General features: G+C 35.3%; 1 protein-coding gene across 1 annotated transcript; it reads right to left on the bottom strand.

The window, feature by feature from the left end:
- Positions 1-8986: 8986 nt before the first annotated feature.
- On the bottom strand, positions 8987-9541 carry LOC128549379 (uncharacterized). Its single transcript, XM_053526011.1, has one exon. The coding sequence runs from the start codon at positions 9539-9541 to the stop codon at positions 8987-8989; it is 555 nt and encodes a 184-aa protein (XP_053381986.1).
- Between the last annotated feature and the right edge of the window lie 8236 nt (positions 9542-17777).

The raw sequence follows: 17777 nt of genomic DNA, 5'->3' as shown, positions 1-17777 counted from the left end.
TATGTACATTTGCCTATAACTGGTCATGGTGATGGTAAAAAAGTGCTGAAAGTTTCAAAGCTTTACCTCAAAAGACTTTGCCAAAATATGAACTGGTACGAAAAAAAAAACTTAATCAAGATTTCTAAGTCAAAAAAGGGCCATAATTCAGCCAAAATTCTTGATGGAGTTATGTGCTCTTGCCTATAACTGGACATGGTGATGGTAAACAAATGTTGAAAGTTTCAAAGCTTTATCTCAAAAGACTTTGTCAAAGAATTAATTGGTACGAAAAACTAAACCAAGATTTCAAAGTCTCAAAAGGGGCCATAATTCAGCCAAAGTCCTTGATGGAGTTATGTACTCTTCCTTATAACTAAACACACTGATGCTAAACAAGTGTTGAAAGTTTCAAAGTTTTATCTCAATAGACTTTGCCAAAATATGAACTGGTACGAAAAACTTAACCATGATTTCCAAGTCAAAAGGGGCCATAATTCAGCTAAAATCCTTGATAGAGGTATGTGCTTTTGCCTACAACTGGCCACGTTGATGGTAAACAAGTGTTGAAAGTTTCAAAGCTTTATCTCAAAAGACTTTGTCAAAAAGTTGTTGTTGTTGGTTGGATTTAACGTCGCACCAACACATGATAGGTCATATGGCGACTTTCCAGCTTTAATGGTGGAGGAAGACCCCAGGTGCCCCTCCGTGCATTATTTCATCACGAGCGGGCACCTGGGTAGAACCATTGACATTGTCAAAAAGTGGACTGGTACGAAAAACTTAACCAAGGTGTGAGGTCGATGCCGGCACCGTGTTGAGTAGGATAGCTCTATTTATTCTTCGAATAGTCGAGCTAAAAATGATCAATTTATGTGACAAAATGTGTAATAGTTCAATGAAGCTATAAAGCAAGGTAAGAGGTCTGTGACCTGACCCTCAGAATACTTTTATGTTCATTGAGATACTAATAAGACAGTAACAAAAGCTGTTGGCTTAGCTCAGTAGGTAAGAGCGTTGGTCTACGCATCGCGGGGTCGTGAGTGCGATCCTCGGGCGGGGCGTATGTTCTCCGTGACTATTTGATAAACGACATTGTGTCTGAAATCCAAAAAGGGCAATAATTCAGCCAAATTCCTTGATGGATTTATGTGCTCTTGCCTATAACTGGTCATGGTGATGGTAAATAAGTGTTGAAAGTTTCAAGGCTTTATCTCAAAAGACTTTGTAAAAATGTGGACTGGTACGAAAAACTTAACCAAGGTGTGACGCCGACGCCGTGGTGAGTAGGATAGCTTTACTTATTCTTCGAATAGTCGAGCTCAAAAGGGATAAAATTTTACAAAATCTTATTGAATCCAACAAAACTTGATATAAATGAAGTGAATTCTTCCTGTCACATGTGTGTCTAAGACTAATTGATTATACTGATTGCTAAACAGACATAAACTACTCACTGGGGTATTTTACTAGAATTTTAATACTCATTTTTATCTTTATACCAACTCATTATTTTATATTCAGCACAATGGTTACTGTTTTATAATGAGAAATAATTTAAATATCAAATTTTCACTTTACTGTTGGGGAAAGATTACAGGTGTCCCTCTGTACATTACACCAGGCATACTGCCAATAAGTAGGCACCACATTAGAATCACCAGGCCTTCCATAAGCCAGCAGGACATTTTCATCAGAACTTTAAACTTAAAGCTTGTTCAATCCTACAGGTTAACTGAAGTCAGTAACTTTTAGTAGAACCACAAAATGTTTTCAAATATTTCTTAAGCTATTACTTAAACTGGTGTACATTTGTACTGGCCATTAACGGCATTGAGTCAATCACATTTATATTTACATCTATCCTGCCATGTCTGACTTTGTTGGTAGAACAGGAGAATTACAAGGCTAACTCCATTTTCATTCAACGTTTCGACTATTTATTAAGTCTTCATCAGGAAGTCAACAAATATGATATGAAATAAACGAATGTTTCTCATTGCAGAGTTGGTGCAGCCGTTTTGCGCATGCGCGGAATTATTATCAAATGGAACGCACGGCAAAAATACTCATTTTTTTGCATGTCCGCACGCATTTAGTGTATAATGTGCATAATATACTGACTAAAGGTTAGGGTTAGAATCACCATGGTTACAAAATATATACATTTAATGTATTTTTGTTCTAATTTAGTTAATCCGGTATATACCGGAGTCTGTAATATATCACGGGCGCACCAACTCTGTATTTAGTCACAGCCGAAATAAACAACGTCATGAATATATGACGTCATAAAAGATGACGTTACGTTACAAACATTTTGGCGTAAAAATTACAGTGTACAATAGGCTACATAATGTATACACAAATGTATATCTAAAGTACTGTTAAAGTATATTGTGACAAAAATTAAAATTAAAAGTGGTTATACTTAATACATAGTAAGATTTTAAACATTATTTAAAATAATAATGTTAATAATCATAATAACAGTAAGTACAGGATCACAAAGATACGAAATCACTCGGTAAATTGTGTTAAAGACAAAAACAAGAGCTGTCACTAATGGTGACAAATGCCCCCCGCAGCACCTTGACCTTTGACCTGGTGACCCCAAAGACAGTAGGGGTGGAGTTCTCAGTAAGTACTATCAGCATGTGAAGTTTGAACGTCCTGGGTGTAGTGGTTCGCATGTAAAGTGCCTTCATGCAAAAAGTTAACGTTGGCCCCTGTGACCTTGACCTTTGACCTGGTGACCCCAAAGTCAGTAGGGTTGGTGTACTCAAAAAGTACTATCAGCACGTAAAGTTTGAAGGTCCTTGGTGAAGTGGTTCGCGAGTAAAGTGCCTTCATGCAAAAAGTTAATGTTGGCCCCTGTGACCTTAACCTTTGACCTGGTGACCCCAAAGTCAGTAGGAGTGGTGTACTCAATAAGTACTATCAGCATGTGAAGTTTGAAGGTCCTGGGTGCAGTGGTTCGCGAGTAAAGTGCCTTCATGCAAAAAGTTATCGTTGGCCCCTGTGACCTTGACCTTTGACCTGGTGACCCTAAAGTCAGTAGGGATGGTGTACTCAATAAGTACTATCAGCATGTGAAGTTTGAAGGTCCTGGGTGCAGTGGTTCGCGAGTAAAGTGCCTTCATGCAAAAAGTTGACATTGGTCCCTGTGACTTTGACCTTTGACCTGGTGACCTCAAAGTTAGTAGGGGTGGTGTACTCAATAAGTACTATCAGCACGTGAAGTTTGAAGGTCCTGGGTGCAGTGGTTCGCGAGTAAAGTGCCTTCATGCAAAAAGTTAACGTTGGCTCCTGTGACCTTGACCTTTGACCCCAAAGTCATTAGGGGTGGTGTACGCAATAAGTACTATCAGCATGTGAAGTTTGAAGGTCCTGGGTGCAGTGGTTCGCGAGTAAAGTGCCTTCATGCAAAAAGTTAACGTTGGCCCCTGTGACCTTGACCTTTGACCTGGTGACCCCAAAGTCAGTAGGGGTGGTATACTCAATAAGTACTATCAGCAAGTGAAGTTTGAAGGTCCTGGGTGCAGTAGTTCGCGAGTAAAGTGCCTTCATGCAAAAAGTTAACGTTGTGACTAAAGAACTAACGGACGGACAGTTGAAAACTAATATGCCTCCCTTTGGGGGCATAAAAAAAGAAAATACCAGCAAAAACAGTACTAACTGACATTAAGGAAAACCACAGTTGGTGTTACATAACAGAAAACACTATGAAGTGAAGAGACTTAGGAAAAATTATACATTACTTTTGAATTCATTCCTTTTGGAAAAATAGTATCTAGTTTATGAAACCAGTAAGTTTCTTTTAGAAGCCTCCTCATATCATCATGGATAACATCAATAGGCATAAAGCTAAAGTCATTTAAGCTATGACCATCTTGATTGAAATGAGTTGCTACATGACCAGAAAATGCAGGATCGATAAAACTTGTAATATCAAAACGATGTTTATTCATACGTCTTGAAACATGCTGGCTAGTTTGGCCTACATATTGCATTTTACACTTCTTACATGTTATTAGATATATTACATCTGAACTTTTACAAGTTGCATTATTCTTAAGCTTGAAAGTTTTCTTACACTGAGAACTATTAAAACTATCACTTTCAGTAATGTAAGAACAATGCGAACATCTTGAACGATTACATTTAGACGAAGTAAAATTAACATCAGACAACATATGAAAGTCAGTTTTAACTAGAATGTCCTTCAAATTCTTAGGACATTTAAAAGCCATGGTAGGTTTACACGAATGTAACATTTTAACAGCAGGATTATCTGACAACTGAAGTAAATCCCAGTATTTGTTAATAATGTTGCCAATATTAGGAAGAGATGTGTTGTACTCAACTACAAAAGGCACAATATTTTGATCTTACTTTATAGAGGCTTTAAGTGCATCATCTTGTGACATATGTGACGCACCATGACATTTTGGGTCCAAATTCGGCGTTATGTCATTTGAGAAAACATCAATTAAAGTTACGTCACAAAAAATGGTGGACGTTACCACGTGTTCGCGGCAATTAATGCATAATTGTTTTCAATAATACTCTACCTTGCCACAAGAAATAAATGAAGTGACATAAACATTTCCGTGTTTTGCAATTCCGTTTCTTTAAAAAAAAATTAATGATTGATAATTTATCGCCCTTTGAATCGACACGCCATTTGTAAACATCGAAGGTCGCGGAGAAAATGAAACTACCAAAAACAGTTATTTGATGATTTATTTTGATTGTATAAAGAATGACAGCTAACGAATCTCAAGGTAAGTAAGTATTTAAGCGATATGTAGGGTTTAAAATATTATATTAGTTCATATTGACTGTTTTGTCCGATATCTTTTCAAAAAATAGCCCGGATTTGACACTAATGACAGTTTGGAGGTAGGCTAGCGCAATTCACATGTTATTTACAAGTGTCACTATATTGTAGACTATATATTATTTACTAAATCTGCCATGAATTAAACTTTTTTTAACCGGTTTTGACTCTTATTCAGTAGAATCAGTATGCAAGACAATCAGATTCTTTGCAAGAAGACTTTGTGACTCTGGTGCCAGACAAAAACACAACAGTCAGTCATAGTGATTAGTTACATAATTAATGCCCTGATCATTTTATATAGCCATGCCATGAAAGTGACTGATCAGGAACAGTTGAAACACAACTATTATCAGCTTCAATTACTTATTTCTTACTTGTTATGTCAAATCAGTCCGTAAATAAAACTTTTACAAAGCATAAATATTGTTTTTACTTGGAATGAGACAGTTTTTTCCAAAGCTTTTCAAATTTTTGTTAAATTTGCATACTGTTCACTTGGCCATTATTTCTGGATTCCTCACCATTTTGTACTGTTCTTGGCATGTCACTGACAACCACTTTGTAAAATGAATTAACTTAGATACATTTTGTTTTGAAAGTCTTGCCAGGGATTCAAACCTATTACTCTTCTTATAGAAGTCTTTGTGCTCTATGTACTGAGCTAACTGCCCAGGGCATTTTTATCTTACATTTCAGCCTTTTTCAGCATTTTGTTCATTTTACAGATCAACCACTGAAGATTGTTTGGCTTGATGCAATGACCTTAAACAGTTAAAGGATTTTCCAGGAAGGTCTATACACCATAAGCTGGATTTTTTGGGGGTTTGTAAATTTCTTCATACATTTTTACAGTTACTATACTGCTATTCTAAGAAAGATAAAGTAACATAAACATAAATGATCTATTTTATTGATAACATTTTAAGAGAAAAGATTCTAATTATAGAGCCATTCAACAAATATGTGTTAGTATATTAAGAAGTGAATAAGTAATGATATATAATAATTAAATATATCATGTATGTATGTTTACATTAAGTATGATTGCATGAATTGTATGTCTAGTCTGTCAGAATCTTAGCTAGCTTATGTATTCTTGAAAAGCTACTTTTTCTGCTTGAGTACTGTAAGATTCTTGGATGAGTTTATACTTATCAATTCCTCTTAAGCTTAAAAAGATGCTTTACAGTCTTATATTCTGTAACCTTATACTAATCTTAAAATGAAGTTCTAATGTTGTTGAATTTTTGTTTTGCAGTGATGAAAGAACTATGAATATGTGAATGGGAATGAAACAGAAGAAATTAATATGTTCTACTGATCATCCAGCTGAAATCATGCCTATGGAATAGAGTGCATGTCACAAATACTGATATGAGCAAATAACTCCATATTGCACAAATGAGGTCATGTTTCCTGCCCTCATGACCTGAAAAAGTTAAACATTCTAATTCAAATTACAAATGTGTTTCAAGAAAAAGTAAAACTTAGTCAACTGTGAGAAATATTGGGTAACAGTATTTTATAAGTGTTTTGTTGCCATGACAGCTGTGAAGTGGTTTGAAAAGCACTATCTTAATTGTTCTAACAATACAGAATTTAACTTATGAATTTTCCAAAACTGCATGCATGAAATACTAAGACATGTCTGTTGTATGAATCCTAGTTGTTTCAAAACTACAACATGTGTGACATTTAAAGCACAACCTTTGAATGAAACATTTTTACAATCAAAACTGCCTTGCCATTGTTAGTGTAGGAAGGATTTTCCCAGAAATGGCCATGACAGAAATCTTCCAATATAGCAGAAAATATTTGTTACTGGCTAATTATAATATATTTTATTTCAAGAATAAATCATGTAAATCTATGGTTATAATTGTGTTAAAAGATATTTTTACATGAACTTTGCAGAAATAGCTAATTTTTGTTGCAAAACATTTTGAGTTGCCATGGTAACACAAATCTGACTTAAATTTGAATTTGTTTGATTATGTAGACAGCATGTTTCTTGTTTATATTCTGCTAATCAGACTATGTTCTGCAAGAAAATATCTTTTATGTGTAATCATTGAATCAACAAAACATGTCATAACACAAGTTGTAATGCAGGTAGGCATATCAGGAAAATATGTAGTTCTCAATGTCATATTATATTACATGAAATATGTTTGTTTTCTTACAAATGATTATAATTGACCATTTGTGGTGTAAAACAAATGTATACTGAACAAATGCTAAATAAATGTTCTGATTCTTTCTGGAAAATTTACAAAAATAATACTATTTTAAGAATTTAGTGCACTGTTGCCACGGTAACATTAATTTGACTTTTAAATTATTTTGGTTATCATCATATGTAAACAACATCTTTCTTGTTTATATGTTATATTTGTTAAGCTGTATTATGTTAGTAAATATATTTTCATATGTAATGATTGAATCAGCAAAGCACTATGTTATCACACAAGTCTGCCTTAAAATGACGAGAGTTGTAACTGAGAGAGGTGTATCCGAAAAGTATGTATTTCTCTAACAATATTACATTAATTTGCATGGAATGATGTCTCTTACTTTTAAATAAGAAAACAGACAGCTTTTGATGTAAATATATGGAAGAACACTTCAAATATTCAAATTATTACAAAGAAATTAACAAAAATGTTAGTATTTTTGCATTGTTGCCATGGTAATGTTAGTATTTTTGTAAGAATATACCACATCGTTGCCATGGTAATGATTCACTGATTAGTATATCTAAGTCTTCTGAAATTTTAGCAAATTCACAGTTGATAATAACAGTCTAATAATTATATCTTCTTGCCTGATTTTCTTTCTTACTGTTTAATAGATAAAGTGTCTATAACAATAAGTTTAATGTCCTAGTTTTTGAGATGTTGTCTAATTTGATATCAAATAAAGTCTGTATTTTGTTCAAAAGAATGTCATAAAACAGTTGTCTGTAAACTGTTTGCACACTAGAAAAACTTACTTGTATATTTATTTCACATTCTATGTAATTTATTGCTAGATTCATCAAGGGACTGTTAAAAAAGAGGTTAAACAACAGTGTTGCTATAGAAACGATTTTTAGAACATCAATATTTTTATACTACATGAAAGAAAGAGACAAAAAGAAATACATTCCATTAATTGCATGTTGCTTTTGTTATTTTATCATGTATTTTATCTTGATATCATTTAAATATGGAGTCATTATTAAGATATACTGCCTCAATTTTGATACAGTTAGACAAATGCAGGGTGTCCGAAAAGTGGTAATATCTCCATGACAATGGCTGATTTTTGTCGTCAAATTGGAGATTTTTACTCAGAACGGGTCAATCTGTCAGATTAGCCCAAAACCCCATTTTTGACCAAAATTGCATTTGGACCCAAAATCTCATGCTCTGTCACATATACATAACTTTCTCAAATGCTGTATTAACCTTTAGCCTGCTGACGTCAAGTGATTCAGCTTTTGAAACCAATGCAGACCCAATTCAGCTGGCACATCCGAGCAGTCTGATCATGGTCTGCACTGTTCGCTATTCAGTCAGTAAATTTTTAGTGAACACCCCTTCAAATAATAAATGGTACTGCCCTAATTGAATGATGGACCTGTCCATTTTAGAAATTTAGCAGGGTAAAGGTTAATAACAGCCTCTGGGTAGTTTCTAACAAGGAAGTGTTGCCGAAGCTGTTCAATATTACCAAAAAATTGATTCTCATCAGAACATATTCGGCGATACCGTTTAGCTTGACTGTAAGGTGTACCATCCTTACATGCTTTAGGATGGCAAGAACTATAATAAACATACTGGTGAATATTAGTAGGTTTGACATGTACATTGGTGCTGATGTAATGTTCATCATCTATACTAACATCTACATCTAAAAATGATACGTCAGATTCAGATATGTTGTGTGAACGTAATCACTGGATGAACTGTATTTAACAACTCAATAAATTTCTTAAGCTCATCTAAAGAATGACTCCAGAGCATGAAAATATCATCCAAGAATCTAAACCAAACATCTGGTTTCAACTCACAACTATTAAGAAAAGATTGTTCAAGTTTACCCATGAATAACAAAGCAAAAGATGGAGCCATGGGACTACCCATAGCTGTCCCAGTTTTTGGTAGATAATTATCATTATTAAACTTGAAGTTTACATATACTGTCCACTGACAATCTACCATTATAGTTACTGTTTTCCAAAAAATATTTGCATGCTTCTATACCTTCAGTGTGTTGGATATTTGTATACAAAGAATTAACATCCAATGCAACTAGAAATGTTTTATCATTGCGTAGTTTATGCTGTTTAAGCTTTGTAATAAAGTCATTTGTGTCTTTTATATACGACGGCAGGGACTGCACAATTGGTTGCAGAATATGGTCAACGTATTTAGATATATGATCCGTGCATGAATCATATGCAGACACAATAGGTCGGCCAGGGTATCCAAGAGGTAGATTATCATCGAAAGGTTTATGTATTTTTGGCAGTATGTAAAATTGTGATGTTCTCAGATTTTCTGCAAAAGCATCAAATCCTTTCCTAATGTTAGGTTCGATGTTTTCAATTTCTTCGACACATTTGATAACATTCTGAACAGCTGCAGGTGAGAAGTCAGTTTGTACCTTCTCATAATATTGATCATTATCCAATTGCTGTTGAACTTCTTTTACATAGTCTTCTCTATTCATACTGAACCAGATTTATCAGCTTTTTTGATAATTATACTCGGGTTATGAGACAGGCACTTTAAGCATGCAAGTTCATCTTGGGAAATATTAGTATGCTTGCGTTTATCGGAAACAGAACTTAAAAATTTCTTGTGTAATGGCTTCAATATAGAAGTCCAAATATTGGTCTCGGCCACTTTTGGGAGTAAAAGTAGACTGTTTCTTGTTGAAAAAAGGCATTTCTCTATAATCATTATTCAAATTACTGTCATTATTAGACAGGTCATAGAAATACTCTTTAAGGCGCAATCGACGTGTAAATCTAAAAGTTTGTTCAGCAAGCTTGATTTTGTCATGATTTTTTAATTTTGGACAAAAAGTCAAACCTTTATCTAAGAGTCTGTATTCTGTGTTTGTAAGTTTGCGACCTGAAAGGTTAACTACTGTCTTTTTCACCCTCGCCACTTCCTGTTGATGTTTCTTGTGCTTTTTCCATTTTTTTCTGTTTTGGATTTGTACAAATCTTGTTTTTTGTAGATTTTTCAGGCACGTAATTATTACGTCTATTGACTTCTGTAGTTGGACCTGTTGACTGAATCCCTGTTGTACAGCCTCTGCATAGGTTTTCCTTTTGTTGGTGCCCAGGGTTTTCGAGTTTTTTGTACTTTTTGTGTTGAAGTCAAACTGCTCATTTTTGTTGGTAGAAGTAATTCTTGTAGACACACATTGCTGAAATACATAATTTTTATTACATTATAATTACATTATACCTACACTATTCTAAAATAACATTGGATATTACATAGAACATTACATTACAAGGATTGCATACAGATAACATAGAATACACACTACCTTAAAACATTAAACATTTATATAAACCAAACAGAATGTTCATGTAATATCATCAGTATTAGGTTATTAGGATATATTTGGACAAGTATCCAGCTGAGAAAACATGTTGGTTTTGAATACTCCTGTATGTTTAAAAGGAGTAATAATTAATTGTGTCATATCATGCATATAATAATGTGGGACAACTGTTTCCAGATTGGATCAAATGTATTTTTTAATAGCCGAGATAAAGCAAAAGTGCATCACAACTTGAACCTGAAATTTTAGTAAAAAGGGGGTATAACTCTTAGCATATTGGTGCCAGCGTGTAACCTTGTTCCATATGATGAGGGTAAACATGTGGCACAACCATTTCAAGTTTGAACTAAATGCATTTAGTAACATTATAGATATGGTGAAAAAAGCAAAATTAAACAGAAATTTTAAGTAAAATGGAGAATTTTAGCTAAAATGGGGTATAACTCCTGTAATACTTGTGCCATACTTACAACCTTTGTATGATATGATGCAGCTGATGATGTGGTCATAATGCACAAAAAAAAAATACCCTAAAATTCTAAGTAAACAAGAGGGCCATAAGCCCTGTATCGCTCACCTGACATATTGACATAAAGATCATCAAGATTAACATTCTGACCAAGTTTCATTAAGATATGGTCATAAATGTGGTCTCTAAAGTGTTAACTAGCTTTTCCTTTGATTTGACCCGGTGACCTAGTTTTTGACCCCACATGACCCAGATTCGAATTTGACTTACAGATCATCAAGATTAACATTCTGACTAAGTTTCATGAAGGTAAGTCATAAATGTGGCCTCTAGAGTGTTAACTAGCTTTTCCTTTGGTTTGACCTGGTGATCTAGTTTTTTGATCCTACATAAACCAGATTCAAACTGGACCTTAAGACCATTAAGATTAACATTTTGACCTAGATTCATGAAGATACAGTCATAAATATGGCCCCTAGAGTGTTAAGAAGCTTTTCCTTTGGTTTGACCTGATAACCTTGTTTTTGACCCTAGATGACCCAATATCAAATTTGTCCAAGATTTGATTAAGGGTAACATTCTGACCAAGCTTCATGAAGATTTGGCCAAAATTGTGACCTCTGGAGTGTTAACAAGCTTTTCCTTTGATTTGGCCTGGTGACCTAGTTTTTGACCACAGATGACTTAATATCATACTCGTACAAGATTTTATTGACGGTAACACTCTGACTAAGTTTCATGAAGATTGGGCCAAAATTCTGACCTCTAAAGTGTTAACAAGTTTTTCCTTTGATCTGACCTGGTGACCTAGCCTGGGAATCCAGTCTGACAATTTTTAACTTTTATAATACCTGCAAATTGACAGCCTGGGGAAACCTGTTTTCCGACCGCAGCGCCACCTATATTACACCCGAAATATGCGGGTGTTTGATAAAGAACCATAACTTCTGAAAGCAATATACCATGGCTAAAAATAGAAACGGAATTCTCACGGAAAAGACAGATCGGAATCGTGTACTTCCGAAGGTTTCCGAACATTTCCGGGCCATAGACAAATACCAGTTTGTACCTCCCATAGCTTTTCCAGCAAGTTGTAACAACTTTTAAATATATCAGTATAAATTTAAATTTGCGTCATAGCTATCAAGAAGTTATATTAATGCAGACCTAGTGATTACGGAAATTGCCGAATTTTCGGCATCATTGCCTCGTTTCCGTTTCAAACAAACGCAAATCTGATCACATGTTAATTAGGCTAATTATAGAAAATCGATAATCAGTAGTAACATGGAAACTCCTTCAGATTTCCCCAGGCGTTGATAATATCAGAAACTCGATGAATGCCAATTAACACTAATTAGCGCAAATTAAGTGATCTGTAATGCATAGGTATTATGTATGATTTCTTCTGACAAAGCACAAATATTATCAACGGCTTCCCAGGCTACTGGTGACCTAGTTTTTGACTCCAGATGACCCAATATCAAACTCGTCCAAGACTTTATTAAGGGTGACATTCTGACCAAGGTTTATTAAGACTGGACCAAAATTGTGACCTCTAGTGTGTTAACAAGCTTTTCCTTTGATTTGACCTGATGACCTAGTTTTTGAACCCAGATGACACAATATCGAACTCGTCAAAGATTTTATTGACCAAGTTTCATTAAGACTAGGCCAAAATTGTGACCTCTAGAGTGTTAACAAGCTTTTCTTTTGATTTGGCCTGTTGACCTAGTTTTTGATCCCAGATGACCCAATTTCGAACTCGTCCAAGATTTTATTGAGGGTAACATTCTGACCAAGTGTCTGATGTTTGTAAAGATAAAGGAAATACTGTTAATCCTGTAGGTGGTGATGCTCACGCACCAGTAACAACACCTGTTGGTAAAGTTGGTGGTGTAAAGAAGGCAGTAGTATCATTGGCAACACAGGTAACAAGAGCTGTCTGCAAGACAGCCCGCTCCACTATTTGGCGATTTGGCAGTAAAATTAAAATAATCGAAGTATAACACCTTGGTGGCCTTGACCTTGAATATAATGTGCCCAGCCCTTGTACAGATTTTGTTGTATGCTAGACAAAGTTTATGTGAACTTACAGTAAGATATAAGCAATAGTAACAAAGATATGAAAGAAAACTAAAGGTTGCCAAAAAACTTTAACCTTAAAAATAACCAAAGTATAACACCTTGGTGACCTTGACTTTGGGTATAATGGGCCCAGCCCCTGCACATACTTTGTTTGCATGTTAATAATTGTAATGTGAAGTTTCAGTAATATATAAGCAATAGTAACAAAGAAAAACAAAGGCTACAGAAAATCTTTAACCAAGAAAGCTCATGCCGATGCCAGGGCGAGTAGAAAAGCACCCCTATTCTTCGAACAGTGGAGCTAAATATACAGTTTGGTTCCCTGCAGCATAATGTGCCACTTGGGCTAGGTACCAAAGTACATTCTACAGTAGCTGTAAAACTGGTACAACTTATAAACAAAATGATCATAGAAATTAATAAATATTATAACTGCAAATGTCTGTCAACTAAAGTCACATACAATACCATCTCAATTTTTCATACATATTGCAATAATTCCCTGACATTTTAACATATACAAGGTAGTCTGAAAGACAGTTAAATCCCTCGCCACTGTTATGGACAGTTAAGGGTAAACCTTTGACCTTGAGCTATGACCTTGACCTTGAAATGACATGGCTGACTCATGAATTTTGCATATCATCTTGATGAGGTGATCATTTGACCCAAATTTCATCCTTCAAGGGGTTGAAGAGACAGAGAGCTCAAACCTTTGACCTTGAGTTGACATGGCTGAAACATGAGTTCTCGTTAAGGTGATCATTTGACCCAAGTATGATGAAAATCCTTCAAGGGGTTTAAGAGATACAGAGTGAACACAAAATTGAAGGCTCAAACCTTTGACCCTAAGCTGTGACCTTGACCTTGAGCCAACATGGCTGACTCATGAGTTCTGCACATCATTTTCATAAGGTAATCATTTGACCCAAGTTTCGTGAAAATCCTTCAAGGGGTTTAGAAGAAATAGAGCAGACACAAAATGGAAAGTTCAAACCTTTGACCCCAAGTTGTGACCTTGACCTGCCATGGCTGACTCATGAGTTCTGCACATCTCTTGATGGGTGGATTGTTTGACCCAGGTTTCATATGAATCCTTCAAGGGGATTAGGATATACAGAGCAGACACAAAATGGAAGTCTCAAACCTTTGACCCAGAGTTGTGACCTTGAACTTGAACCAACATGGCTGACTCGTGAGTTCTGCACATTGTCTTGATAAGGTAATCATTTGACCCAAGTTTCCTGAAATCCTTCAAGGGGTTTAAGAGATACAGAGCAAAATGGAAGGCTCAAACCTTTGACCTTAAGTTGTGACCTTGACCTTGGGCCGCCACAGCTGAACTCATAAGCTCTGCATATTATCTTGATGAGGCAATCATTTGACCCATGTTTTATAAAATTCCTTCAAGGAGTTAAGGAGATACAGAGCAGACACAAAATGGAAGGCTAAAACCTATGACCTTGAGCTGTGACCTTGACCTTGAGCCAACATGGCTGACTTGTGAGTGCAGCACATCGTCTTGAGGTGATCAACACTCGTGGCAGGGGATGAAAAAAGCCAATATTTCTTATTACATCATATTATGTCAATCTTGACTATATGTTACATTGACTATATGAGAAACACAAACTTGTCATTACGCATGTAAACACACTTCTGAAACAACTGAAGATACTATTTTGTAAGTAAACATGACTTTTATAATAATATTATCTCACTGCCAATTCAAAAAGTTTTACCAAGTTTGTAATTACAATTAATGTTTATAAGAAAGTAGTTCTGGAATTATTTTAATTACAATATCATAGGAATTTTTGCCGATGCATTACTTTGTGGTCTCTGTGTTGGTACTGTAGTCATGGGAAGGTCTCTTCCTTGTTAGGGGAGATGGTGTGAGGCTACATGTGGGGATTTTACAGCAGGGGTTGGCAGCTTCCCTTACCAGCTGTCAGTTTGTAAGTCCACATCAGGTGGGAACCTGAAATGAAACACTAAAGTTTCATACAGAACAGGAGATAAGACCTTGCAACATTATGGGGGTTACTTCCCTTAGTCAGTTAATGTAACTTTATGCAAGTTCATTTCTCTGTGGCCAAATACTACATACAATTTGCCAACAACATATGTCAAAGAAAAGCGGGGGGTTCATTTCCTTTTGTGTCTACTAAAACATATTAAAAAGATTTTTTTTCCAAACTTACCTACCAATTCAACATGGGCTAAAAAGATGAACTTTAAGAATTTCTTATAGTTACTGAGGCTGCAACTTTAAGCTCAGATATTTGTAAATTTAGGAATATTCCAAAGATTTTGTTCACTCTCCTAGTTTCCATTGAACACACCTCAAATTTATTTTAGCAATTTGTTTATTTAGATGACTACAAAATTTCAAACAGATTCAAAACAAAAATACGCAATATTAATGAATGACACTTACAAAATTTAATGAAACATGTAACAAAAACAAGAGTGAAAGTTGTGTTAAAATGCTAGCATATTTTCCTAAAAAGGTCTTATTATAGTGTCACCCCTATTGAAAGGAAAGGGCCAGCCAGTTTTGCTTATGAGACACCTTTATTGTGCGTACCAATTACCTCCCAACTCTTATCACTATGCCAGGCGCCAGGCGGATAGGTGTTGGTAATCATTCATTTAACTAGCTCGCAGCTCACAAACAGGCCTTTTCGGAATGACTCCCATGACAAACATCCCCCGGATGAACACTCCCCATGGGGCTCAAACATTCGACCTCCCGATCCCGAGTGGGACACCTTAACCACTGGGCCACGGTGACCTATCTTGTCATCAACACACTTACAAGTCCATTTACAACCATCATCTATTTCTCAGTGCAGTTTGTACTTGTGACCTTTGAACTCCCAGAATTCTAAAAATAAAATGCATTATCATAAAATATGCCATAAAAACAATTTTGAGACTTTGATTATGTATAAATTGTAATGCACAAACAGTATTGGGATAAAAGGATTTTGTTGTTTTAGAGGTTTCATGTTTATTAAGGGTTAAATTACAATAGAAAAACTTTCTCAGAACAAAGATAACAGTTTACTCTGGGAGGGGTTTCTACTTCTTAAAGGTCATAAATCATGTTTAAGCAACAGTTTATAACACTTTCAGGCCTTCCATTATGGCGTTGCAAAAAAGAAGGAGAAAAGAGCGAAATATTTCAGTTATCCCCGGTGATTTCGTTACAGAAAGCGGATGTGTTCCTGGTTTTTATCACTTTGTTTAGCAGCTGAAATTGCCTTGGATAACTGAAATATTTCGCTCGTAGAGACTTGTACTGTGTATTTCAAAGCAGTTTATGGGGTCAGTTTAGTATTTATGAAAGGCTTTAAATGTTTCGAAGGTGCGATCATGCAGGTAGCGGCTGCAAGTGTATAAACTCTGATTTTGGAATGTTCTACAAATTTACCGAGTAGCCTCATAGCGTTACGCTTGCATAGTTCACCTTTTCAATGTATAAGATACTGTGACCGGAATTTTGGTCATCGATTTTTTTTTTCATTTGACTAATATATTTAAAGAATATTAAATTTGTGTGAAAAACTGAGATATTTTATATCAAACAAAAAATATACACTGGACCTGTGTCTGTGGTCAGAAGTGTCTGACGGACTCATGCGTGGAAATGGAGTGTCATTCTGGAGAGCTGATAAGCTCTGAAAAGTAAAGGGGGAGAAGTGTAGTGATAGTAGTTTATAGGCCACTTCCAACAGCCTTGCCTTTTGGTTAACCCTTTAGCAACGTGGTTGAGTGTCCACCTACAGATCTCGAAGTCTGGCCCACCGCCGGTTCAACAAAGTTGGGACCTTGGTATTTTCTCTCCCTGGGTTTACTTTAATTAAGATATAGGTCTATGTTTCGCAGAAAAAAAGTTTTAATTAAATAATTAGTGCTACTACATAATTTTTCCGCCGATTTGTCTATTCTAATTGTTTGTTTCAACATATGAGCTCTTTATTCAAAGGCAGCGTGATAAATCTGAAATGTTTTGTTTGTTTTGGGTTTAACGCCATTTTAAATCTGAAATGTAACAGATACTTACATGTATATATATCAAAAGACCTAATTCTAAAGGACCGCCAACAATTGACTTCATCTATCAAAAATGTGTTGTTTTTTTTTCAATTTATAACAAACTACAAAAATTCATTAAAAATTTTACTTTAATTTATTAGCATGCCATTTTACACGCGATGACGATAGTGACACTTTGATCGTTTGTTGATATACATAACAAAATATTGGCCGATATTATACGAGTCCGTAAATACGGCGAAATAAACAGGTAAATCACAAATAGTGAATAATAAATCACAAAAATGAAATTTATTCAACTAATAGAATGATCCTTTATAACAAAGTTTATTAAAGCCGGCTACCTTGACTTACGGGTTCATATATGGTATGTATATATAATATAGAGCAGGCTACCTAGACCTTAGTCTACTGGCTACCTAGCCGCTGCCTTACATAATAATATGCTATCACCTCTGCTTACCTTGTTTGGCTGATTGCTTAGTATGTGCTATCTGCTTGCTTGTATGTTTCTGTGCTTATTATTGTATTACACACTGTCTGTATATGTGACATGCTTTCTTTCATGTTGTTTGATTTGCTACTGTGAGGAAGTTGCTGATCAAACAGTTTCCAAATCTGATCTTTTAGGAGGGTGGTGGGGGGGGGGGGGGGGGATACAGTTTTTATCACCATTTCTTATGCATACACTTTTGTGGTTTTTTTTTTTTTTGTTTTGCAGATCTTATTTTCCTCTCTTATGGCAGTTTTTAGACAGCAGTG

The sequence above is a fragment of the Mercenaria mercenaria genome, chromosome 16 (genome assembly GCF_021730395.1).
Source record: "Mercenaria mercenaria strain notata chromosome 16, MADL_Memer_1, whole genome shotgun sequence".
In the NCBI taxonomy this organism is placed as follows: Eukaryota; Metazoa; Mollusca; class Bivalvia; order Venerida; family Veneridae; genus Mercenaria; species Mercenaria mercenaria.
The sequence above is the reverse complement of the archived record's forward strand: the minus strand, read 5'-3'. Positions and strand labels throughout refer to the sequence as shown.

Excerpts from the sequence above, each read along its gene's own strand:
- LOC128549379 (XM_053526011.1), bottom strand. The coding sequence starts at position 9,541 with ATGAATAGAGAAGACTATGTAAAAGAAGTTCAACAGCAATTGGATAAT.